At 35.9% G+C, this 27109-nt stretch overlaps 1 protein-coding gene across 1 annotated transcript in view; it reads left to right on the forward strand.

Annotated features, from left to right (window-relative positions):
- Window positions 1-27109, forward strand: part of mcf2l2 (MCF.2 cell line derived transforming sequence-like 2) — a 197313-nt gene that overhangs the window by 21836 nt on the left and 148368 nt on the right. The window contains exon 2 of the mRNA XM_055165252.1: window positions 16297-16380. Coding sequence (XP_055021227.1) covers window positions 16297-16380 — 84 coding nt within the window. The remainder of the gene's footprint in view (window positions 1-16296; window positions 16381-27109) is intronic.

The raw sequence follows: 27109 nt of genomic DNA on the forward strand, positions 1-27109 counted from the left end.
AGACCTCCCTTATGCCTTTCTTTCTCCCTCCTATTACCTCCTTTCCTCTTTTCTATTCTTCTCTCTCTCTCTATACCCCATCTCTTCTTCATTTTCTCTTGCTTCATCTCTCTCCCCCTCACCCCTCATTCTTTCTGTCACTAATACTCCCTTTTCCCTTCATCATTCTCGGTCTCTCCCCCTTTTCTATACCTCCTCCCCACTGTTCCTGTCTTGCCCGCAGCCCTCCGTCCTTCTCTCTCTATTATCCCATTCCCTTCTTCATTCCCTCATCAACACATCCTCACGCCCCATCCTCTCTTTCTTTCCTCCTCTCTCTCTCATCTTCTCTCCTTCTCTCGCTACCCCTTCTTCTTTCATCCCTGACTCTTTTCATCCCTCTCTCTTTTCTAAAACTTTTTGCCACCTCCCTTCTGCCTTTCTCTCTCCCTCTCTCTATTACCCCTCTCCTTTACTATACTTCTCTCTCTTTTTCTCTCTCTTACACCTCCACTGCTTTTCTTTCTCCATCACCTCTCCTTCTTTCTTTCTCTCTCTCTTCCATTTTTCTCTCAGTGTTGCCCCCTTTTCTCTTCTTAATTCTCTCCCTCCCTCCTTTCTTTACTCCCTCCTCTCCGCTATCCTTCTCTTCCCCTCACACCTCCTTCTTTCTCTCTCTCTTACCTCCATTCCCTTCCTCATTCTCTGTCTCTTTCTCTCCCTTTCTGTAGTCCCCCACGCTCTCTCTCTTTGTCTTTCCCCTTCAGCCTCTTCTGTACTTATCCCTTGTCTCCTCCCTCCTCTTTCTTTCTTGCGCTCTCCTTTTCTCTTTCTCTCTCCCTCCTCATTCTCTCTCCCTCCCACTCTCCCTCTCTCCGTCTGTGGGCTGGGTGCACAACAGAGCAGCTCTTCACCAGCCGCTAGAAGGAAAATGTGACCACAACAAACTCACAGCGCTGGTCTCTCTCTCTCTCTCTGTCTTTCTTTCACGGCGCACACACGCACAGACGGAGGAGCGGAGAGGGGGATTGGCTTGTTTGGGTTTGTCCTTATGGATTGGCAGGGTTCAGTGGGGATTATTATCACTACTGTTCATTATTATTGGATGTAACGGACCCGTCGTGCTTCCGGATTGGCTGTACTTATGACAGGACTTTGTGAGCGACGCCGGAGCTAGCAAGGATGAAGAGAGTCAAGCATGTCATAGGTAGGCTTTTGGAAGTACAACTGGGTACTAGTTTTGTACTTAATGCTATACTGTGGAACATTCCATCTCCATAAAAGTTACTTTCACCTTTAACAAATGTTGCTTAAATTACCCATATTATGCTATTTCTGATCTGTCATAATGTTATTCTCGTCACAAACATGCCTAGAGTTGTGTTTTTTTTCATTCACACGTTAAAGTTGACTACTAGTTTTGTACTTAATACTATACTGTGGAACATTCCAGGTAAAGCAATTATATCTCCATAAAAGTTACATTCACCTTTAACAAATGTTACCTAAATGACCCATATTACGCTGTTTCTGATCTATGTTATAATATTTCCTGATCACAAACATGCCTAGAGTTGTGTTTTGTTTAATTTTAGACTTGTTAAAGTTAACTAACAGGTTTGTACTTAATGCTATATTGTGGAACATTCCAGGCAAAGCAATTACATCTCCATGAAAGTTACATTCACCTTTAAAAAATGTTGATTAAATGACCCATATTACACTGTTTCTGATCTGTTATAATGTTTCCTGATCAAAAAACAGACCTAGAGTTGTGTTTTATTTCATTCACACAAGTTAAAGCTGACCACTAGTTTCGTACTTAATGCTACACTGTGGAACATTCCAGTCAAACCAATTGCATCACCATAAAAGTTACATTCACCTTTAAAAAATGTTACTTAAATGACTTAAATGAAAATTATAATGTTGTTTCCTCATCACAGACATACTTGGAATTGTGTTTTGTTTCATTCACATAAGTTAAAGTTGACTACAATTTTCGTACTTAATGCTATACTATGGAACATTGCATCTCCATAAAAGTTCCATTCACTTTTAAAAAATGTTACCTAAATGACCTATATTACGCTGTTTCTGATCTGTGTTATAATGTTGTTTCCTCATCACAAACAGACCTAGAGTTGTGTTTTGTTTAATTTTAGACTTGTTAAAGTTGACTACTAGTTTTGTACTTAATGCTATATTGTGGAATATTCCAGATAAAGCAATTACGTCTCCATAAAAGTTACATTCACCTTTAACTAATGTTGCTTAAATGACCCATATTACACTGTTTCTGATCTGTTATAATGTAGTTTTTTTCATCACAAACATACTAGAGTTGTGTTTTGTTTCATTTTACACATGTTAAAGTTGACTACTAGTTTTGTACTTAATGCTATACTGTGGAACATTGCATGTGAAGCAGCTGAATCTGCATAAGTTACATTCACTTTTAAGAAATGCTTCTTAAATGACCCATATTACGCTGTTTCTGATCTATGTTATAATGTTTCCTGATCACAAACATGCCTAGAGTTATACTTTGTTTCATTCACACATGTTAAAGTTGACCACTAGTTTTGTACTTAATGCTATACACTGTGGAACATTTCAGGCAAAGCAATTACATCTTCGTAAAAGTTGCATTCACCTTTAACAAACGTTACTTAAATGATCCATATTACGCTATTTTTGATCAATGTTATAATGTTGTTTCCTCATCACAAACATGCCTAGAGATGTGTTTTGTTTTATTTTACACATGTTACTTAATGTTTACTTAATGCTCTACTGTGGAACTTTCCAGGCAAAGCAATTGCATCGTCATAAAAGTTACATTCACCTTTAAAAAATGTTACCTAAATGACCTATATTACGCTATTTCTAATCTGTTATAATGTTTCCTGATCACAAACATGCCTAGAGTTATGTTTTGTTTCATTCACACAAAGTTGACTACTAGTTTTGTTCTTAATGCTATACTGTGGAACATTTCATATCCATAAGAGTTACTTTCACCTTTAAAAAAATGTTGCTTAAATGAGCCATATTACGCTATTTTTGATCAATATTATAATGTTGTTTCCTCATCACAAACAGACCTTGAGTTATGTTTTATTTAATTCACACAAGTTAAAGGTGACTACTACTTAATGCTATACTGTGGAACATTCCAGGCAAAGCAAATGCATCTCCGTAACACTACATTCCCTTTAAAAAATATTGCTTAAATTACCCATATTATGCTATTTTCTGATCTGTTATAATGTTGTTTCCTCATCACAAACATTCCTTGAGTTCTGTTTTGTTTCGTTTCATTCACACATGTTAATGCTGACTACAAGTTTTGTACTTAATGCTATACTGTGGAACATTCCAGGTAAAGCAATTACATCTCCATAAAAGTTACATTCACCTTTAACAAATGCTACTTAAATGACTTAAATGAAAGTTATAATGTTGTTTCCTTATCACAAACTTACCTAGAGTTGTGTTTTATTTCATTCACACATGTTAAAGTTGACTACAAGTTTCGTACTTAATGCTATACTGTGGAATATTCCGGGCCAGAGCAGGGAGCGAACTCTTGACTCAAGTTACATTCTCTTTTAACAATTATTAGTACTTAAATGGCCCACATTATGATATTTTCTGATCTATGTTATAATGTTTCCTCGTCACAAATATACCTGGAGTTGTGTTTTATTTCATTCACACATGTTTAACACTAGTCCTGTATATTTAGACTGAGTTCACACACTGTTCCACCTCGGGATTTCATGTGGTAATACAGTTCTGGATGAGGAAACAACATTATAACATGGCTTAAAGCTCACAAGAATCCATTTTGTATAATATAGCACCTTTAAAGCAACAGTGCGTAACTTTTTAACCAAAGCAATACTCAAGTAAAGACTTCTTTCTTCATTACCTCCGCCAAGGAGGTTATGATTTTGCCGGCGTTTGTTTGTCTGTTAGCAACATAACTCAAAAAGTTATGGACCAATTTTGATGAAATTTTCAGGATTTGTTGGAAATGTGAAAAGGAAGAACTGATTTCATTTTGGGGGTGATCCGGAAGAAATCCTGGATTCTGGATCACTTTGAAATTTGAGTTAACATTGTGGTAAATGGGGCCAAAAATTTTGTTTCTCAATATCTCGGTTAATTATTGACCAAACCCCATGAAATTTGACTCAGGGATGGACAATGACATTTTAGATATTTTTATTGCATTGAAAAACAGAAAAGCAGGCATTGTGACTGTGAGAGGGCTTGCATCTCCATAAACCTGACTCTTATTTGGGCTGCTTGTCTCCATGGAAATGTTGGTATGTCAAGAACAGACCTGGAGTTTTGTTTTGTTTTATTCACACATGTTTAACACACTAATCCAGCATATTTATGTTTACAAATAGACACTTTATAGTTTGCAGTTCTAGTAAAATACAAATAAATAAATTAATTGTAAAGCTGCTTGTTCTGGTCTCAAATTAGACTAAAGACGACTAAATAATGCATTTCTCCAAACTGTTATGTTGACACAAAGGCTCAAATGTCAGTCAGCTCCATAAACAACATTTGTCCTACATGTTTTAAATCATTTATAGTCTGCTTATCTTAAAGGTGCATCATGTTACTTTAATGAAGCGGTGTCAGCTACAGTAATGTTGTTTACCTGGAATGTTCCGATGTGTGGCATTAAACCTTCTTTACCTTATCATGCATGTGGCGTTTCTATAGCTGCATGTATTGTTTTATGTTGTCTCAAAATAGATCTGACCTGTGACCTGGTCTAATGGGGTGACACGCTTGTTTCCATGGAGATAGATAAGTTCAGTGCTATATTTATAGGTAAAACGTCTCCATAGTAACAAGCAGGTGGCAAAAAAGTTACATAGAGTTGGTAGTTTAATGGTTCATAGCATCATTTTGCACCTTGTCCACATGTTAAAAATTACATGTATTAGAGTGGGACTATTAGGCAAACTTTACTTTTCAAAACCGTGTTCTAGTTGTTTAATCTTTAATCCTTATTTTCAAGTTTTCACCCACACCCGTATATGCCCACTGCTCTGTACTTTTGTTTTATTTTCTTAATCTCTAATAAACGTTGGATTTGCGTAGTCATTTTGGTACATATGAAAAAAAAACTGCAGCTATCCATCGAATCTAATCCAATTTTATTTGTCTAGCACATTTTATAAACAAGACAGTTTCCAAAGTCCTTCACATAGCAACTCCAAAAAGTCGGCAGAATTATGTTCCAGACAAAAGGAACTAATAGAAACGAGCTATTCATTGGAGGTGCCGAAAACTTCACGGCTCTTTGTTTTGATGACGTTTACAGCGACATCAGCTCCAACTGGGTACCACCATTTTCTAACGCAGAAATCGCCAAACTTGTTTCTTTTATTGCGTTTTTTTTGGATGAACATTGCGATTTAAAATGTCCAAATTATGACAGAATGATCCATAGTGTCTATACAGCAGACACAAGCACAGTATGTCTTCTTTAAGGCTTAGTCCAAAACAAAAAAATCCGGGTCAAATATGCAGTTAATCCAGGCGCATACCAATACTGATTACATTCATACCAAGAATGTATTGTGCATAAATATTATTGTTAAAGAGTGTATGCTTATCGTCAAGATTTCAAAGGGCTGGCTTAAGTTTTCACTGTAAACCGCTCCATACGGATCCTGAGATTGATCTTATCGTACATTATCTCTGTGTTTATAGTTAGGCCAATGAAGGAATGTGCAATCAATCAAATCTTTATTGAAATTTGAGATTCGATATATATATGTATATATATATATATATTATATATATATATATATATATATATTTTTTTTTTTTATGTGGAGTGCCACAGCCAGTCCTCTATCAGTAAAAGCATGTGGTTTGAAGCAGACATCAGACGTGTCTGTGTTTATTTTCAGAAAATTTATATCGCAAACAACTGTTTATGTTTTTAATAGCACGAAATTAAATATAATTGGAGACAGGAAGTGAAGCTAACCCAACCCATGTTCTTCAGTCAGTTTGAGTTGATGCTGTTTTGCAGAAGATTCAGGGTCCCAAACTATAAACTGAACAGATTATTTTGTGCCATTAATCTGCTAAATTCAGAAAGTTAAAAAATAAAAGGCTTAGGGAATGTGCAATCAAAACCAAACACAGGTCTAGGGAATGTGCAATCAAAACTGCACATAGACTTAAGGAGTGTGCAATTATTAATAGAATACAAGATTGTGAAGGTCTTGCCTGTACAGAGTGACTTGGTTGGTTTATCACTCATGGTCATACTTGGTCTTTTATTTATTTATGTTCTGTGGTGGATGTTTGTTTGTTTGGTGCTTCTGTTTTTGTGATAAAGCTGTGATCCCCTGTTCCAAGACAAATTTCTCCCATGGGAGATAAAGGATTATCTTATCTCTACCTGGAGACACTGCTCTGTCTGCAGCTCTGTTACTCAAATTTAAGGTAGACTTTAATTCTGGGCTTTGTTTTAACACGATCGGGCCTTAATTATTTAACTTGGAACAACAGCTGGAATGGGTGAGCTGACTTTGTCCTGTTAAACAAGTCCCTCTCAGATAACATTACAGTCACAAGATAGCCAGAGTTGACATTAGCCAACGTTTTTTTGGGCACTTTCACTTTCAACTTTTTCTGTATAAATCGGTGAGTACAACCTTACTCCACTAACTTCTAATTTTTAAGTGCTAAATCTCACCATGGACTAAAACAGGACTCAAATTTTAAATGTATGATTAAAATGGGATTAAAAAGGGTCAAGAGAATGCTATTGCTAACCTAAATCTTAAATTATTACTTGCGCCCCAAAACACATGTTTTTATGTTTTTCTAATTATTACTTTTTTAACTTTACATTGGTAAATATTGTAGCTTTACACTAGTCTACTATTGTGTAATTATTGTCTCTACTATTGTTATGGAAGTTTGTGCCCTTTTTAGTATAGTTACAGTACATTACAGCTATGGAATCACATCTGCTGCCCATGTCCAACCAGTAAATTTAATTATTTTTTTAAATATATTTAACAAAAAATGTAAGATTTGTATTTTAAATTCCATTAAAATTACCAAACATTGTCCCCTGATACAAGGTAGACATGTTCAAATTAAATCTTTTAATGTATTGCTTTTTTCTAATGCTGATTTATTCTCAATTACAAAAACTTGCGCTCTTACTGCCACATGATTGGCTGTAGAGTCGATTAAAATACACTTGCCTTATCATCGAGTTCGACCAATCGTGATTGATCTTTTGATTTTTGGTACAGCCCTAGTGCAGCTAGAGGAGGTTCTGAGCTTTCATATGAGTCCACATGTCCTTTTCATATTGTGAGAAAGAGAAAAACTTGTATGCATCCTCTATCTGCAGGTTGAGGCATTTGCAGCTCATGTTCATGCTCATGTGATGGCAGTACTTTAAAATAACTGTACTGCTACTTACACACCACCTCTTTAAATCTAGTATGTTAACTACAGTTTTGTAAAATGTGCAGTAAAACTTGTCTTATTCCCCTCACATATTCACAAACAAACAAAATACAGTAGAACTAGTCCTCCAGTGCTGCATTTGTTTTTGGGTAGATGGACACATGATGTAAAGTTTTATTTAAGTCACTTGTGGTAGTCACTTTTCTGAATGTGTGCATTGATTGTAAAGCCCTTGTGCATTGAGTTCTTTGTTGCAGTTCTGTGAAGCAGTATTTACAGCCTCAGGGACAGGAGCTTATAAAAGAGTCCACTGGATGAGATTTCAGACGTCATTAACCAAAGCCAAACTAACCGGCAATATCTCTTAAAGGTGCACTGTGTAACTTTTCTGAAGGACGGTGTGCCACTTGTTGTCTCCATTAAATTGTAATTGCTTTCAGATGTTTTGCAATATGTTGTTAAATGTAAATAGTATATTAAATTACTTTATTGCTAAAAAATACCTCTAATATATTAAAAACATGAGTAGATTTGCTTCTCCACAGATCTGACTTGTAATTTAGTCTGGTTGACTTTACCTCTATGGAGATATAAAAGTTTAATGCCATACTGTGCAACATTCCAAGCAAAGTAATAATTAGGGTTGGGTATCATTAAGAAGTTGCTGATACGATACATATTTCGATACATAGGCCACGATACAACACATACCTTGATACAATGCAGTTTTGGGCCGATACGATATATTTCAAATCGATTTCGATACGGTTCAATAAAAAATAAAGGACTAAATCATGGCTGTGATACTGAAAGTCTAATATAAAACACACACATTTTAATCATCACAACAGTGAAAATATCAAATGTGTCGCATAAATGTGTTTCCTTCCTCTAAAGAAGCAACAAAACTGTAGCGCTGTAACAAAATAATTTAGTAAAATATACGAAAAATATACTCTTGGCAATATATTGATACAGCAGCTCACGATATTGATACTGTATCACCACATTAAACGATATCTCAATATTTTTGAACACCCCTAGTAATAATACGTCCATGGAGACAAGCAGGTGGTGGATCCTTTACCAGAAAAATTCCATAGTTTAACTTTAAGAAGAGCCATTTTTATGTTGGCATGTTGTTCATTTGTGTCTTCTAAATATATTAATGAAGAATTGTCATGTGGAGCCATGAATGACGTAGGCTTGTGGGCTGATCTTTGGACAAAATAATACTGCCAACCTGAAGAATTCTAATATTGCTCGAGAGAGATCACTAGATTACTCAAACATGAATGAATGACAAACTTTGTGTTTTCTTCTAATAAGACAAATTGCTGTGACTTGTCTCATATCAGCTGTTGATCCAGGCGTGCTCAGTTTCACAGATCTGACAGATTTATTAGACTGACCACACCTTGAACAACGGCTGATAAGAGACACAGGGGTCAGCTGACACCTGTGACGAAGGCGGAACCGCTGCCGTCGAAACATCAGGTAAATAAGCTATTTAGCATTTTACAATTTGTCTTATTAAAAAAACGGTCTCTGTATAATAAGAAGACACAATGAATGTCCTAAATATGAATAGATGACCTCCAAAACCTCTTCAGACATGTTTTTGATGACAGAATAATGTTATAGTACGGTAAAAACAAAATCTAAATCTAGAAACGTGATAAAACATGTTAATCTTACATCTTAAAATAATGGCTTGTTCTGTGCTGTACATTCAGATTGAACTACTTTCACCACTTATGTTTTGAAGTGCTAATGACTTTTCCATATGTTGCTGGCGTTCTCCTGTTCCACCTCCCTCTGCGCCGCGCTGGGTCTGACCACTGCAAGCGATTACCTGCATATTTTGCTTCGTGATTTATGACTATGTTTGGTAACTTTGAAATCGCTGTTCCACTCCTTATTTCCTCTTATTTTTTACTCTTTAATCTGGTTTTGTAATATTTGAATGTCACCATGAACTAATCTGAAAGGACTAACAATAACACATGCTCAGTATCAAGATTTCAGTGTTTGCAAACTGTTCCGTGAAAGAGATTAGTCATTTCTGAGGACGGGGTTGTTATGTTACTGTCGTGTTGGTTGACCTTGTGTTTATCAGATTCATAATGTGTATAGTTTTGTTGCTTAGTTTTTGTCTTGAATGTTAAGATTGTTGTAGTGATTTAATTTTCTCATGTAAATGTTCAAACTGTAATATGGACATGATTTTAGTATTCAGGAAAACATGACGTGATGTATGTGTGTGGTCTTGGTGAGTTTATTGGTGTAGATTAAAATAGACAAATTGGATTTTTTTTAAGGTTTTCATGACATGTGGCGTGTGTTATTTTTAGCTTATATATTCTTTTTTGGGTTCAGTTCAAGGCCTTTATAAAGAAGTGGACTAAGAGAGTGTGATGTTGCCCTATAGTCTTCGGCTCCAGTCAAATGAAGCTCATCAAGGCTGGCAGTTATCGGGGTGAATTTGGAGCCTTGGGAATTTATTTATGGACAAAATAGTGAAATAAAAACACAAGGATCAGGCAGAGCGAGTTAATATGCACATTTTAAGGAGGATCACTGCAGCAGTTACAGAGAGAAGGGTGAGTCGATGGAGCCCGAAACTCCCCCATGAACACTTATTTGGAATGTGATAGTGAGTGGGTTAGCTATGTCCATTTATATATACAGTCTATAGTTCAGTTTTGTCAAAATGTATATTTACATTTTGAATTTCATTGTGTTTTTTTACATATTTTTGTGAGGAACTGTAGCTGGCAACAAGTGGAAATGAAATTTGATAAAACACTGACAATAATAAAAAATGTGATTATACCTACTAGCTGCTGCATTATTTTTGATTAAATAGACTACATTCATACATTATGTGCTGCAATATAATCATAAGACTGCAAAATAATAATTATGACAATTAATTTGAAAAGTAAAGCACTTTTATCTTAGCTTGATTCATCAGCCGGTTTCACTTTGTGTAAACCGTCTGACCTCGTAGCGTTAGGATTCGTTCACTCGACAGTAGGCGGGTAAATTTTTTTATTTTGTGCGCCAAATTCCATAGGAAGAAGGGCAATAACGTCTTTCTCCTTGATAAAATTCACTAAACATTCTCTTTGTTTCGGCTTTAAATCCTTGATCTTGGGAATCGTTGCCAACACAGAATGTATGGCTTCGTCTACATCCATCTCGACCCCTTTGTTTACTGTTGTGTTGTACCACAAAAGGGACCCAGACAGGCGCTTCAGTTTGACGTCACGGCTTCAAAGCTCTTCGCTGATTGGCCAGTGTGCGGTCTCCAACTTCTGGGGTCTAGTGTATTCCAATTCCTGACCTAGTCGCGGGAAAGAAATTAAATTGAGCAGAAGCACTCGGTGGTACCAGCCTGGCTACTTTCATCTGGCCTAACATAACAAAACCCAACATGTGTCATAGGAAAAGTAGGCTGAATTCAGAACTTTGCGGTTAGGGAAAATAAGTGTTGTCTTAACGAGTCCTGGAGTTGTGCAGAGAAGCAGGAGAAGTTTATTTATTTCAGTCCACGATTTGAATACTCCAATGATGGAATAGCCAATAAAACACAACATTTCTCTTGTTGAATTCAACCTTCTTTTGCTATGGGATTACACAGACGTGACTTTGAATGATCACATACTAGACAAGATTAACTGAAGCAAATCTTGAGACATCCAGGAATAAGATATTATCACAAAATGAGTCAAAACAACTGGGCTTACTCAACGAGACAACAATGTAAACTACTGGACAGAATGAATGAAAGTGGATGTAGGATGTTAGTTATTAAATCTTTGGTCACGGTGTTAAAAATCATGCATAATCTTGATGTTCTCATTCTAATCGAAACTTTACAATGCGATAAGAGTTTCAGGCGCTAATAATATCTCTAGTGTATCTCGAGTGGTTAGTCAGCAGACTCCACTCCAAAGACTGACTGTATTGTTCCTGTATTTTGGCCCTGTGAACCTTGATCTCTGACCCCTGCAGCATCAGCATAATTTAGCCAGTCTGTCGTGCTTCTTCCCCTGGCACAGAGAGAGACTTGTTCCTTGTAAACTGAACCGGCGAAATCTAAGAGCCTCTAGGCCTAAACTTGACTACCCCATATATGAACTACTATACTGTCTGTCTATTGAGGCTTGTATTGTATGGAGAAGTACATTCAGTCATATAAAAGGCCATGTCTTGTGAAACGGGATGTTTTCCGTGTGAGAAGTCCCATAGAAACATCTGTTATGATCAAAACAGTGCATACAATGAAGCATGTTGTACAGAAGTGGGTCAGAAACGGACCACAAAATGTAAAACATACACAAACCTCATTTATTATTTACGACACCCTGGCGTTTACCACTGCAGTTTACAAGTCAAATACAATTAAGCAGGCTGTGTAAATACTGTGGGTTTTAGAATAAAGCAGTACATGTTTCTTACAGTACAGTAGTGATGAGCAATACCAGTGTTTTTGTTTTGTTTTGATACAATACCAAGTAATAACAATAGTGATACAAGCAAAGCAGCAAAAATCAAAAGATCTTAACTTGCCAGAGTGTGAAACTGGCAAAAATTACTTCAAAGTTTCTGATTTGTCCAGACAAAAGTATAATAGGTAGGGCTCCCAAAATGTGACACTAGTTGCTATAATGAAGAAATATTTGTCTGTGAAAAATATTGAGTTCAAAATGGATCTTGGACCCTTATTTGGCAGTTCTTGTACTCTGCCTTTGTATCATGAGCCAAAAATAAGAAGTCATGTAAAGGCAAAAGGCAGAAACTGACATTATCGTTATTTGCTTGAGTTTCCCCAGACTTCCATCCATTTTAAGAATACCTCACTAAGGTTGAGTCCTCATGGTGTTTGTTTGAAATGATATAGAAGAGCTTTGGATTTCCTGTTTAGTGCTGATCAGGATCGTGCGGCAACACTTACAGAGTTAAACAGTTTGACAGACAAGTTACTTTTGCAGTGTAATATGTACAGTATGAATAAATACACAAAAAGACTTTCACATTAAAGATAATTGAATACAAATGTATAATTATTTAATGTATTAAGACCCTGTGCCAAAACTGCAACAAAAAGAAGGAGGCGAGAGGTTGGATTTTAAAATAAAACACATTTATGAACTAAATCACAAACAAAACATACACTGTTACTGCCTTTTGCCTTTGCACAACTCCTTATTTTTGGAACATGATACAAAGGAAGAGTCTGGGAACTGGGTCAGACATCAATTTTGAGCTCAATATTTTTCACGATATTTGTTCACATGATAAAGGAGGTCTCACCTAGTGCCTTCTTTCCAGCGACTAGGTCTGAAATTGGAATACACAAGACGGTTCGCAAAAATCCCGGAAGTGCAAGTTCGGGCACCAGCCAATCAGCGAAGAGCCATACATTTTGTGTTGTCAACGATTCCCGAGATCGAGGATTTAAAGCCGGAACAAAGAGAATGTTTGTTGAATTTTATCAAGGGGAAAGACGTTATTGCCCTTCTTCCTACAGGATTTGGGAAAAGCTTAATATACGAGTTAGCCCCGATATCGGTGCATTACATACGTCACTACCAAATAGCAGCGATTGGTTAAATAAAAAAAAGTACCCGCCTACTGCTGAGCGAACAAATCCTAATGCCATAATGGTCAGACAGTTTCCATGAAGTGAAACTGGCTGATGAATCAAACTAGTCTCAAATACCCCCAGAATTTCATTAACTCATTTTTGACCAAACATGTTGCGGCGTTCTGCCTTTGTAGAGCAGCATGGTGTCTGATCAATGCAGATCTCGGGGTATTTCTTCTGGAAGGTCTTCTGCAACATTTGCTGGTACATTTGGTGTATAAAACCTGTAGCATCTCAGAGCTGCTCCTTAGTCCGCTCCTTAAGCTTGCCTCTTCTCTTGCACAGTCTCCATGGATACAGGAAAAACAAGCAGCTCATTTCACACAACAGTCTCTTACTTGTGTCCATTGAACTGCACACGCTGCACTTCATAGATGCCTCAAATCACATGGCATGATGTTAAAAACTGAGCTCACAAAAGACAGTTTCAAAAGTGCTCACTGTGTTTTTGCCAGGTAGCCACAAGAGCAGCCAACCTCTGATTTCTCCATTTCCAGCTGAGATTTCTTAATACTTCAGTCACTATAAATATATATCCATATTTAGTATTGATCCATCCCTCTGAAATGTTTCGCAGTGTGGCTTTAAGCTGATCTAACTTGCCTTTATCTGATTACACGTTTTTATTACTCAAAGATGCACTGTAAACATACATTCTTACCATGAGCTGCCTTGTTTCTCCATAGAGCTGACCTGTAACTTGGCCTTGTGCTGTTTTTATGGAAATAGACAGCTTAATGCCTTACTGCGGAACATTCCAGGCACGGCAGTATTACCATAGACACAATTAGGTGGCCAACAGAAAAGTTAACGCTGCACTTTTAGTAAGCTCTTCTTCAGCAATTTCTTACCATTTGACATGCCTTTAAAATGTCAGCTGTTTAGTCTGAATTAGTGGAAGAATTTCCTCTGGGATCAGAACAGCTGGTGTTTTCACTGGTGAAAGTTTTGTTCATGCCAAATGGAAAAGTTTATTGTCAGTTACATCATGGTTGTTGGTAGAGTTAGTAAGAATACGACATGTGTTTTATATCTGGAACTGGGGATGGGCAGTATGAAAAAATAAGCAATTTTTTCCACATTTATAAACTTTTTTTGTCATTTTCTTGTCTCATTGAATAAAAATGTCTTTCAATATTTATTTTATTTTCACATTCAGCGCAAGAAATGATCCGGTTTGAACTCTGAACTCCAAACCACAACTCTCTGTTAAAAAATCGAATCTGTTCACTGAAATTGCTGTATTCAAATTTGATGAATTGCACAGGCTTCTCTAGAGGGTTGACGGTTAAATCCAAGATTAAAGGTCTCATATTACACAAAATTGATTCTTGTGAGCTTTAAGCCATGAAAAAACAACAAAAACAAACCAGTAGTTGTGTTTTGGTTCATTCACACATGTTTGATTTATTGCTCTGGCAACATTTCCAAAGCTCTAAATGCTGTTGTTCAACTTGTTATGTCATGAAGCGGTAGTTTTCATGTCATACTGTGGTCCAAAGCAAGAAAAATGATCTGACGAAGGCTTTTTTGATGAAACATTATTCAAAAATGAAAAAAAGCTATTGGGACATCGACCGTCTGAGTGTGCTATGCATTTTTTCACTTTTAGTTTTCAAGTGAACCCCTACTTTTTACTTTTAGTTCAGTAGAGACTGGCAACTCCAGGGCTGAAATCATCCAAATAATTCTAGTGAAGGTTTAAAAACACAGTGGAGCACTTCCTGTATTACCACATCACATTATAAAGTGGAAGAGTGTAGAGTGTTTTCAGTTTAAGAGAAAAACTAGGAAGAATATGCAGGATTTGTGAGTTAAACATGTGTGAATGAAAAAAAACACAACTCCAGATCTGTTTTTAATGAGGAAACAACATTATAACATACAGTAGATCAGAAAATAGTGCAATATGGGCCCTTTAATCATGTCATCATATTTTGATTATAAGTATTTATGTGGGACAACAGCAGAAAGGAAAAGTGCGTGAGTTACCTGACGATGTGGTCTTTTTTTTGGTGTAAAAAGGCAGATTAAACAGATGAAGTTGAATCTTTTCTGTCTGTTTATATTGTTTCCTAATAGTTTTTCCATGTATAAATAGTTGTTTTTGCAGGAACTGTAATTATAGTGTTGTGAGTTCAGTTTGGGCCAAATACACAGAGATACATAATAGTCAGGACTAGGGACTTAACGATATCCAAATCTCTCAGTACGATATTTATTGCAATATTTTGGAGAGGCTGATATAATTACCTCCGCCAAGGAGGTTATGTTTTTGCCGGCGTTTGTCTGTTTGTTTGTTTGTCTGTTAGCAACATAACTCAAAAAGTTATGGACCGATTTTGATGAAATTTTCAGGATTTGTTGGAAATGTGAAAAGGAAGAAATGATTTTATTTTGGGGGTGATCCGGAAGAAATCCTGGATTCTGGATCACTTTGAAATTTTAGTTAACATTGTGGTAAATGGGGCCACAAATTTTGTTTCTTCAATATCTCAGTTAATTATTGACCAAACCCCATGAAATTTGACTCAGGGATGGACAATGGGATCCTCTTTCATATTCCAAAGGCTGATCCGGATCTGATCCAGAAGACTGATTTTATCGCAATTTATATAAAAAATGGGGGTAGTCCTTGGCGGAGGTCTGCGCTCTCTGAGTGGCTTTTCTAGTTTGCTTTTAAAATACCTTGACAAGATTTTGGTGCGAATCATTACTGTCATAATCCCAAGAAATCAAGTAAAAAACATTTATTCATGTTGACGGCACTGAAATGAATCATGGGATATGTAGTTCTCTATGTTTATAAGCTGTTGTTACCATAAAACAATACATTTAAGCAAAGGAACTTGTGATTCGATATATTGTGAGACCTTTTACGATACGATTTCATGATTGTTGTTGTTGTTACATCCCTAGTCAGGACATGTCTTTAGTTTCTTTAGTCGGCTACAGCCCTAATCCCAGGTCCGACTGAGACTTAGTTGTGTTGTGACATTGAGCAAGTCACTTCACATACCTTGCTTAATTTTGATTTTGACATGTGAGTGATGGATTGGCGGTGGCCATAGAAAACATATACGCAGTTATTTCTTTATTCTACTATATTTCCAGTGTGTAATAATGATTTTGCATGTGTAGATGTCCTTGTACTAACCTGTGTGTATTTCCTGTGTGTGCAGATGAGATCATGCAGCAGGAGATCCGGCCGCTGCTGGCTGTGGACATTATCGAGCAGCTCCATCGACAGTTCGCCGTCCTCTCAGGTAAAAAACACAAGAAAATGGACATATAATAAGCTACTGTTTGTCTACAGTTTTGCTCACGTAATAAAATCTACATCATTTTGGCCCAATACAGATACAGTACCGTATTTTTCGGACTATAAGGTGCACTTAAAATCCTTAAATTTCCTTATAATCTGGAGCGCCTTATGTATTAATTCTGGTTGTAATATCTGTCAAAATGTTTTAGTATGACTTTGGTAAGCTATGACGCTCCATCGACAGTTCGCCATCTTCTCAGGTAAAAACATAATAACATATAACATATAATAAGCTACTGTTTGGCTACGGTTTTGCTCACGTAATAAAGTCTACATTGTTTTGGCCCAACATACATTTGGTGCCTTATGTATTAATTCTGGTTGTAATATCTGTCAAATTGTTTTAGTATGACTTTGGTAAGCTACGAAGCCGCACCACCTTGATGGTTTGTCGAAGCGACTACCGTAGTTCACCACACATCCACCAAGACGATCTTCCAATGGAGCGTGGATGCCCTGGGCTGAGTTACTGTGAACGAGTTGAATAAAGTTTGTTTGTTTGTTTCGCTTAATGCACCTTATAATCTGGTGCACCTTATGTATTTAAACAGACAAGAGAATTCAACATTATTGATATTGCGCCCTCTAATCCAGTGCACTTTATAGTCCAAAAAATACGGTATATTGAAAAGGCAACTCTAGGGTCCAAACGAGACTGCTGCTGTCTGTGTTCTCCACGTCTAATTATAAAGCGTGTTTTATTGTCCGAGAAGCAGGAAGTGCACTGTTAGCATGCTAGTTGTTAACATTACTGTACCTGTAAATTCTAAAGTCTCTGAATTGTGAGAAGCATATATATAAATGTACTGAATATTTAGAATGCTAGGAATGCAGAAAATAAAGATTGACTTTGGGCTGCTGCGAATGTTTTTCATGATTTTAAAGAATTAAAACTTGGATATTATAAAAGACGTTTGTTAGGTTATAATGAAAATGAAAACAGCCCTAAAAATGAAGCCTTTTTGTTTAATTAAGTCTATGTTTATAATCAGTACAGCTAATGTAATGTTAAATGTTTGAGCTGGAGCTGCTTTACTGTTGCAATATTGTTATAGACTTTGGCGCAATCAGACACGATTTCGACATGTGATTTAAAGGAGATTATTAACAGTTCAGAATTAGGTCTCGGTAGCTGATCTGCGAAATGCTAACTGCGGTATTACTGGATTAACCTACAGAAATTATACTAAACACTTGGATTTAACCTCACAGTTTTGTTTCAGATAATGTTGTGAGAAATGCCTTTTAGGATGTAGGCAATGGAGCTAACTGAAGTAGTCTTAATGTTATGTTAAAGGTTAGGGCTGGGTATCATTAAGAAGCTGCCGATACATAGGCCACGATACAATACGTTTTTCAATACAGTGCACTTTCGATTCAATACGATTCGATACGATATATTTCAAATTGATTCAGTACAGTTCTGTGAAAAACAAAGGCTAAATCGTGGCTGTGATACTAAAAGTCTGCTAAGTCCACTAAGTTTGTGCAGAGTTAATATGAAAAACACACATTTTACTCATCAAAACAGTGAAAATCTCAACACAATGGTAGCTCTTATACAAAATAATTCAGTAAAATACACCTAAAAATACTCTTGGCGATATATCGATATAGGAGCCCATGATATCGATATTTCAAGTATTTTTGCACGGCCCTATCAAAGGTTTACCATGTAAATTTTTGGTTGGGGGTTTGTCACCTACTTGTTTCTATGGATATGTCGTTGCTCTGCCTTGAATGTTCCACAGTGTGACATTGAACAGCTCTACCTTACATTTATTCAATTGCTGGTGGTTTGTATTGCTCAAAAATACCTAGAAAAACAAGCATTTTGGCTGTGAGCAGAGTCGCCTCTCCACAGATCTGACATGTAACTTGGTCTGGTTTGGTTTCCATGATGATAGAAAGGTTTAATAACACACTGTGAAACCAGACAAAGCAATAACATCTTGACAGAGAAAAGCATTTGACGAACCTTCCACCAGAAAAGTTACACAACGCACCTTTAAATGAAGTGTATGTAGCTTGCACTCTTACATCTCTAAAACATATTATAACTAAACGAGAGTCTAACCTGCATATTAGTTTGTCTCATTCTCGGTATATGGGCAGGCTATAGGTTATGTGAAAGCTTAGAACCTCCAGAATTCACTCACTGAGCTGAAAAAGCTGCACTAGCACTGATTCATGGTTGACTGAAGGTGCTGGGGTTTAGGTAGAGACCATTCAGATCAGAAAGAGTCCTTTTAGGTTTAGATTTTGGATTTTAGCATTGATTATAAACAATAATAATGTTTTTGTAATGAAAAATAAATTAGCATTACAATTGTTAACCGTAAAGCCTACACTACTGGCCAAAAGTTTTAAAACACCCAGATTTTTTTCCAATTATTTATTTAATTCAAGTCGTGCAAGTCCAATGAAGAGCTTGAAATGGTACAAAGATAAGGTTTTAAAAAAAGATAAAAAGATAAAAGATAACAAAACAAAAGTCCAAGCTCTGCCAAAACTACCTCAGGAAAAAAGAACAAGATGGTAAACTTGAAAACATCAACTCAGTCTCCAGACTTAAACTCCATCGAGCTGGTTTTGGGTCGAACTGGACAGAAGAGTGAAAGCCGAACAACCTACAAGTGCCACATATTTATGGGAACTTCTGCAACAGACTTCGGAAGAACTTTCTGAACAATATTTGATTTCTGTTGTAAAAAGAATGAACCACAAGTGTGTTCAGCTGTTATATCTGCCAAAGGTGGACACTTTCATGAATCAAAAGTTTAGAATACGTTTTGGTCAACAGTAAACAGTAAAAAAATGGAAATGATGTTCTAAAACTTTTGACCGGTAGTGTATATTTTTACTTAAACATGTCTGCCTCTTATATCTTGGGCTCATAGAAGCTCATAGAAGTTAAAATCTAAATATCACTTTCTCTAAAACATGTGCCCCAGCTGACTATGTAATACACAGTTAAACTATAATTAGCAGAAAGCCATGCACAGTCACGAGTCTTTCTCCCTTTGGCCAGTTGACAGTCTAGTAGCTGTCTCAGAGGAGCTGCATGAACACAGCTCAGCGAGAGTCTAACAGCATCACAACATCTGCTCCGATCATTATTCAAGGAGGATGTGACTCAGAGTTTTACAGTAAAGGTGTCAGAGAGTCACTTTTCTGGCGGATGGGTTGGCACTTAGTTTGTCACACAATATGGGAATTTGCAACTTTCGCTATCAGCTAAACATGGCTGATTGCGAAACATTGTCTGCAAAAGTTCACCGAGTTCAGTTGTTTTGATTAACTTTGCGATAATATTCTTAGACGTCTCACGATTTTACTACATTTAACTTGAACTAAAGCAGTTAAATAGAAAAGCAGCTATTATTTGGAAACAGTATCCGATCTAATAAACTGTTTAAATTTAATAAAAGGGCAAATGGGCCCGGTCAAGCAGAAGTAAACAGCAAGGCCAAAAATTCAAGTTAATGCATCTGATATAAAAATGAATTCAACAGATACATATGTACTCTAGTTTATGAAACTGTTTACCTTTTTTCTGTACCATTTTTGGTTCTAAAGTTACATACATTTTAAACAGACCATGTATGAAACATGGAACAAAAATTATTTCTCAAATTTCAAAGACCTGCAAATCATGTAAATAAATGGATGTATTTCATCATATCTTGTGTTATTCGATCTTTGAACTGTTGATGAAGGTACATGATTTTTCAAAAAAAAAAATTAAATTAAAATGATAAAAATTTGCTTGGAAGGACTGACATATTTTATAGAAATAGTTTCCTTTCATTTTGAAGTAATATTAAAGTATTCGGGAAGAAAAAAGTTGACAAATTATGCAAAATCATGCACCTTCTACTTGCTTGCACAATTTTCCCTCCGTTACTTTTCCCTCCGTTACCATGACCTTTCTTAATAAAAAATCTCATGACTCAAAAAGTAAGAGGTTTTTCAACCTAATCTTGTACCATATGGTAGAAAACTATATGAAGCAAATATTCAAACCAGTTTGTTAAGGATATGTAAGTGAGAACCGTTAGTTATCACTGTTTGTATTTATTGCCCAAAAAGTGCTGCATATTTCATTCCCTCCTTTACCGACATGAGTTTTTAAATTTTTTGTCAACAACTTGAAAGAATATCACAGGTTTAACTTTACCCTGTTGGAGTGTTAACTCTTTCCTACATTCTAATACCTTACTTATTTCAATATTCCCTCTAGTTTCTGAATAAGAGCTATTTGAATGTAAAAAATCTGCCCCTGTTTCCCTTCGTTACCGCTTGACCAGACCCAAATGTTATTTTCAAACTGTTAAAATTACATTACATTTTACATCTGAATGGCTTTGATTTGATTTAATTTACTTTGTGTACACACATAACATCTACAAAAATACTTTCTGCCCTACGTTTTATACAATTTACAGTAATATTTTAATTATTCATTCAAATAATCATGTGTTTTCTGTGTTATACAATGAAATTGGTGGTTTATTCATATTCTTGGGGTGGGTGACAATATTGTGTTAGTCCTACAGATATGTTCTTTAAAGGTGCATTGTGTAACTTTTCTGTTGGAGGGTCTGTCACCTGCTTGTTTCTATGCAGGGTAGCCGCGGGGTCTTAAAGTCTTAAAAAGGTCTTAAATTTTATGTTTTATGTACTAAACTGGGCTGCAGTGCAATTGTTAAATGGAGGGAGGAAAAAAAAACAACGACATGAAATCACTTAATGTGCATGAACGTCTAATTTGGAGTATGCACAAACAATACTTTGGCGGCAATGAGTAAGCAATCAGTAGAGTGGAGGAAGACGTTGGATCGATCTTGGGGAAGTGTCGGTTTTAATCCACAGTGGCTCTTAAATTTTAGATATAGTACCGGTAGTTGGTGGGTCATTATTAGAATTGGATCTGGTGTTTTTTTTGCCCGCATAATGGGTGCGATGTTGGTCTTAATTTTCATTTAAGTGGTCTTTAAAAGGTCTTAAAAAAGTCGGTAACACTTTATAATAACTACACCTAATTTAGCCTTAATAAAGCATGAACAAAGACTTAATTAATAATGATTCACGCTTAGTAACTACTTAATTACTACCTGAATTAGCACTTAATTTGCGTTTAATTCGCCTGTGCTGTAAATAGTTACTCATAAGTATTTCTGACTTAATTACTCATCAACTATCCATTTGAATGTTTACAAATGTATATTTAAGTACAAATTTGAGTGTTTATTAATGAATAGTAAGCTATGAGAGAATGATTTACTAATAATGCAAAGCAATGATCATTCAGGCAGCTATTATCTGTTAGTTAAGTCTTTCTGAGAGCTTTTCTAAAGTGAAGACTAATTATGTTTATTAAGCATTTGTTAATGTTGGTCAAATTCCAGAGAAACAATAATGCATTACTAGTAAATCATTCTCTCATGGCTTACTAATCATTAATAAATGCTCAAATGTGTACTTAAATATACATTTACAAATGCACACGCAAATGGTTAGTTCATGAATAATTAAGTAAGAAATATTTATGAGTAACTTTTTATTGCATAGGCGAATTAAGCGCAGGTTAAGTGCTAATTCAGGTAGTAATTAAGTAGTTACTAAGTGTGAATCATTACTGATTAAGTCTTTGTTCATGCTTTATTAAGGCTAAATAAGGTGTAGTTATTATAAAGTGTTACCAAAAAGTCTTAAATTTGGGGTAGTCAAACCTGGGGCATACCCTGCTATGGATATGTCATTGCTTTGCCTGAGATGTTCCACAGTGTGACATTAAACAGCTCTGCTTAACTTTTATTCAATTACAAATGGTTTTATAGCTCGAAAATACTTAAAACAGGCATGTAACTATGAGTGGGGTTGCCTCTCCACAGATCTGACCTGTAACTTGGTCTGGTTTGGTCTCCATGATGATGGAAAGGTTTAATTCCACACTGTGAAACATTCCGGACAAAGCAATGACATTTCCATGGAGAAAAGCCTTCCACGAGAAAAGTTACACAATGCAACTTTAAACAAACAAAACTACAAAAGCGCAGAAATATCACTGTTTTATTTTACTGTTTTCAATCTTTCTGCATCATGGTTTGTTATTGATAAAACATCTCATACTTTATTTTATACATTCAAAACCACATAATGTTAAATTTTTTTTGATAATTTGCAGCAGCGGAACATAACGAAGTACTTAAGTATACATTTTCGGTATCTGTACTTTACTTTAGTACATGACTAAAAGCTCAATTTTAACCTTTAAAAGTTCTTTTCCTTCTCATGTTTAAGCCTCTCCCAGTCTGTAGCCGGTGCCCTCAGACTTTCCACATGCACGCTCGCTGGGTGTCAGAGGCTCTGTGGTTCCTCTGGCATGTTTCTCATTCTTCTCTGTCAGACAAATAACAACTCTCTCCAAAATCTCCTCCTCAGCATTACTCCTGCACTCTTATGTAAGTTATTAAAACCGACCTGTTCTTCAAAATCAACTTTTCAGAGCCTTTAACCATGTTTTTAGTTGTTTCCTCTTCTCGTTTACCCTCTCAAGTATTTGGAGTGATTTCGTGCATGTTTGAGTTCTCTTTAGTCGCTTGTTTTCATCATCACCGGTACACGCCCACCGCTCTGTGCTTAGTTTGTTCTCCAATTTTGTTTTCTTAATCTATGATACATGTAGGATTTGGCAGTATCGTCCTTTTAGTACAAATTAAAGAGTTGTGATGATGTTTACGGCAACATCAGCTCCCATTGGACACCACAGTTTTCCCATGCGGAAGTCAGCGCACTTGTTTCTTTTAGTTGTTTTAGATGAATATTGCGATTTAAAATACACAAATGATAACATAATAATTAGAGGTGTAACGATATCCAAGTTTCACGGATACGATATCGTCGTGGTATGAATTCATATTGCGATATCATGGGAAAGATCACGATATGGTGTTGAGACTCACGATTAGGGATGTAACAATATCCAAATCGCTCTCAGTACGATATTTTCACGATATACATCTCACAGTACGGTATTAATATTTTGTGAAGGCTATTAAAAATGTTAATATGAAAATCATCATCTCCCACAAAAATGTTTTCGAAAATTGTATAATGGCATCCTGTTGGATAAGGGGGAGAGCACATATTATGTGAAAGAAAACTGGGAAAGAAAGGGAAGGTTTTACAGTGAATGATTGGGAGCACATACATAAAAATACAATGAATCTCAACAGGGTCAAATATATGCCATGAATTTTGTTGGAAAAACCTAATGAGATTTTTCATTACACCAGTACAAAAGAGATAACAAGGAAGTGGCTTAAACCTGAGCGACCAACAATTGAGGACTGGATTGACATTGTGGGAGAGATCTACACGATGGAAAAGGTCTAATTTTTTTTTGAAAGTGCAGCTGGATTTATTTTACAAGATGTGATCTAAATGGACAGAGTATGTAAAGCCGGTGAGATCAGACTTCATATAAAACAACTTCATATTTGTAATGTTCTGTTAATTTGTGAAAGAGGTTCCCTGTTCCGAGTTTGTATATGTTTTAAAAATGTAAAAACAGGAATGTGTGATTTCAATTTACACATTGCAAGGTGTAATCTGCTTTTTCAATACAAAATAAATTTGAAGAAAAAAAAAAAAAATCTGTTAATATGCTACTTTTTCCTCTTAAAATGCCTTGACAAGATTTAATCCAAAAGAACTAAGACTTAAAAGTGCTTAGAACTGTTATTTCTTCTTGTAGTCTACACTGAAATGGAGCAAAGGATCATGGTCTATGTAGTTCCCTCTGTCTTTTTGGGCTATTGCTGCACCATAACTCTTAATTTAAGCGAAGAGACTTGTAATTCGATATATTGTGATGGTCCACGATATTATTGTGAGAAGTTTGACAATATGATATCACGATATTTCAGTTATTGTTACATCTCTAATAATAGTCCGTATGTAATAGATTATTAACTATATAGCTGGCTCAAACACAATATGTCTTCTTTAAGGGCCAACTCCAGGGAAGTTGTACACCATTAGTAAACTTTTGACACTAAGTACTAAACATTGGTACAGTGGTTGACGTCCCAAGTTCTGGTCCTGTCTTGGTCTTATACAAGGAGGAGTTTGGACAGTATCCTCCAGGAATACTGTGGGTTCATATTAGCGTAAAATATTCACAAACCAAGCTCAAAATCTGGATATGGGTCACTGGACACTGTACAGTTTAATCGAGCAGGATTGTTGGATGGATGAAATGGAAAAATCTAAATCCCCCAATACGATATTTACACGATATGCATCTCACGGTTCAATATTCACTGCAATATTTTGTGAAGTCTTACAGAATTGCCAATATGTTGCTTTTTTCCTTTTAAAAGACTTGAAAAACCTTTGGTACTGTTATAATATGAAGAGTTAAGATTTAAAAGTGCTTAATAAGTTATTTCTTCATGTAGTCTACACAGGCAACACCAAAGGATCATGGTCTATGTCAGGGATGGGCAAACTTTTTGACTCGTGGGCCACAAAAGTTCAAAAATTTGATGGAAGGGCCGGACCAGGAGCAGATGGATGGAGTTTTTTGGTACTTCTCCTCCATAAGAGAAAAATGTCAAATGAATATCAATGTCAAAAGAATATCAAATGAAACAGAAAACCCACACCAAAGTTCTTGTAGAGGTGTAAATGTAAGGAAATACCGTGGGACTTGAAAGACAGATATTTTGTTGGATGCTTTGTAATGATTTTCAGGCATAGCACACTCAGATGGCCAATGTACAAAAACTTATTTTTATTTTGAAATGATGTTTCATCAAAAAAAGCCTTTGTCTGATATTTTTCTTGCTTTGGACCACAGCTTTTTTTGCTGAAGCTATATTATTTGAAAATAAAAAGTTTTTGGACATCGGCCATTTGAGTGTGCTATACCTTTTTTCACTTTTATATTATTGAAATATCCCACAACTGAAAATTATTACAAAGCATTCAACAAAATATCTCTCTTTCAAGTCCCACAGTGTTTACTATTTATGGAAATGACTTTTAATACACTGAAAATTATTATTATTATTATTATTGTTCAGGTTTGGCGGGTTGGATTAAAAAATGATTAAAGGGCCGCATATGGTAACTAATATGTAGTTCCCTCTGTTTTTTAGCTACTGCTGCACCATGACAAGGCAAGTTTATTTGTAAAGCGCAGTTTGTGCACAAAGTAATTCCAAGAGCTTCACAGAATAAGAAATACATTAAAATCACACAGAAAGACATTAAAATCACCATAACTATTCATTGTTTGACAATACAGTATCACAATATTTTATTTAATTATTGTTATAGCTCGAGGACAAAAACGTTCAGGACAGATTTTCTTATGGGAACAATAAAGTGTTTGCTTGTGACCCAGAATACACACTTTTCAATTTTTTTACGAAGATGTGAGTCTCGCCCATGATGAAGTCTCCTTATATTTAGATGGCCGTGATTGACAGGTGGATTAGCAAATCGGGGACATGCAAGGCCCATCATTTTTGGAAAAAAAAAGGAAAAAATATATAACAGGGAGCTAAAAAACATGGCAGATTTATGCAGATTAAATGAGTGAAGATCTAAACTCTGATAATCTGAGGTGAGATAAATTTGATTTTATTTGTAAATGATAAATTGTCATTGAGCTCTTTTGTTTCATGCATTACTGAAAAAAAAAAAAAATCTGACTCGTTCTGTCTCGAAACGGCCTTTCTAGATCCGGCTTTAACTAACTACATTCTGCTATTTATTTATTTATTTATTTACTATATTGTACATTCAGAATACTTTTTTTTTTTTTGGCGTAATCCTGCTTTTTGTTCAATGCGTCAGTCTGATACATCTGTTTTAACATTATTTTTTGTCGTCTATATATATCAAACTTCAAAATGTGTTATTGTGACAGGCCTATCCATAAAGCGACAAAACCAGAACAAAACCAGACCTGAACCGGGTCCAGACCAGGTCTAATCCACTGTTACACACTGTGCATTCGTTTTACAAGCTTGGTTTTATATTTCCTTGCATTCCTTTGCGGTTGGGGCGAATACAGTAGTCTTGTAATACTCCTGTTCCTGTACTGTGTGGTGCAGTATTTTGTATGACCGAGTACATTTCGTAGTTTTTAACCTTTGCGGCACATGTGTAGGTTAATCTGATTGTGCAGCTATTTGTGTTTCTCAGCACTTTTACAGTAACAAGTTTAAAGCTGTCACTAGAGGTCAAGTTAATACAATTTGTGAAGAATTCTTTGTCTTTGTCACGTTTGTTTACATTATTATAATTGATTGACGGTATTATCGACTAAATCCCAAGTGTAATCAAATAAATTCTGATTAGATGATTGTGCATAGTGTGTATTTGCGCTTTGGTTTCTTTGTGTCAGTCTACTTCGCTACACTTTTGCTTTTAATTCAACTACAAAAGTACAAAATCTGCCTTGGTATGTGCACCTGTGAAAGTTAAATGATCAAAAAGCAAACCCAAGTGTGGTTCTCTGCTGCCATCTTGTGACGCTTTTGTGTAAGTGAATCTTTGCAACAGAAAACTCACTGGGTATTGATACTTGGCAGTGAAATCATGCTGAGGGTGTTCTACATGTATCTCTATAGTGGAATATTCAGCAGTTA

This window comes from Boleophthalmus pectinirostris, unplaced genomic scaffold (assembly GCF_026225935.1).
Source record: "Boleophthalmus pectinirostris isolate CB_2022bp ecotype Guang Dong unplaced genomic scaffold, ASM2622593v1 HiC_scaffold_7, whole genome shotgun sequence".
NCBI lineage: Eukaryota > Metazoa > Chordata > Actinopteri > Gobiiformes > Gobiidae > Boleophthalmus > Boleophthalmus pectinirostris.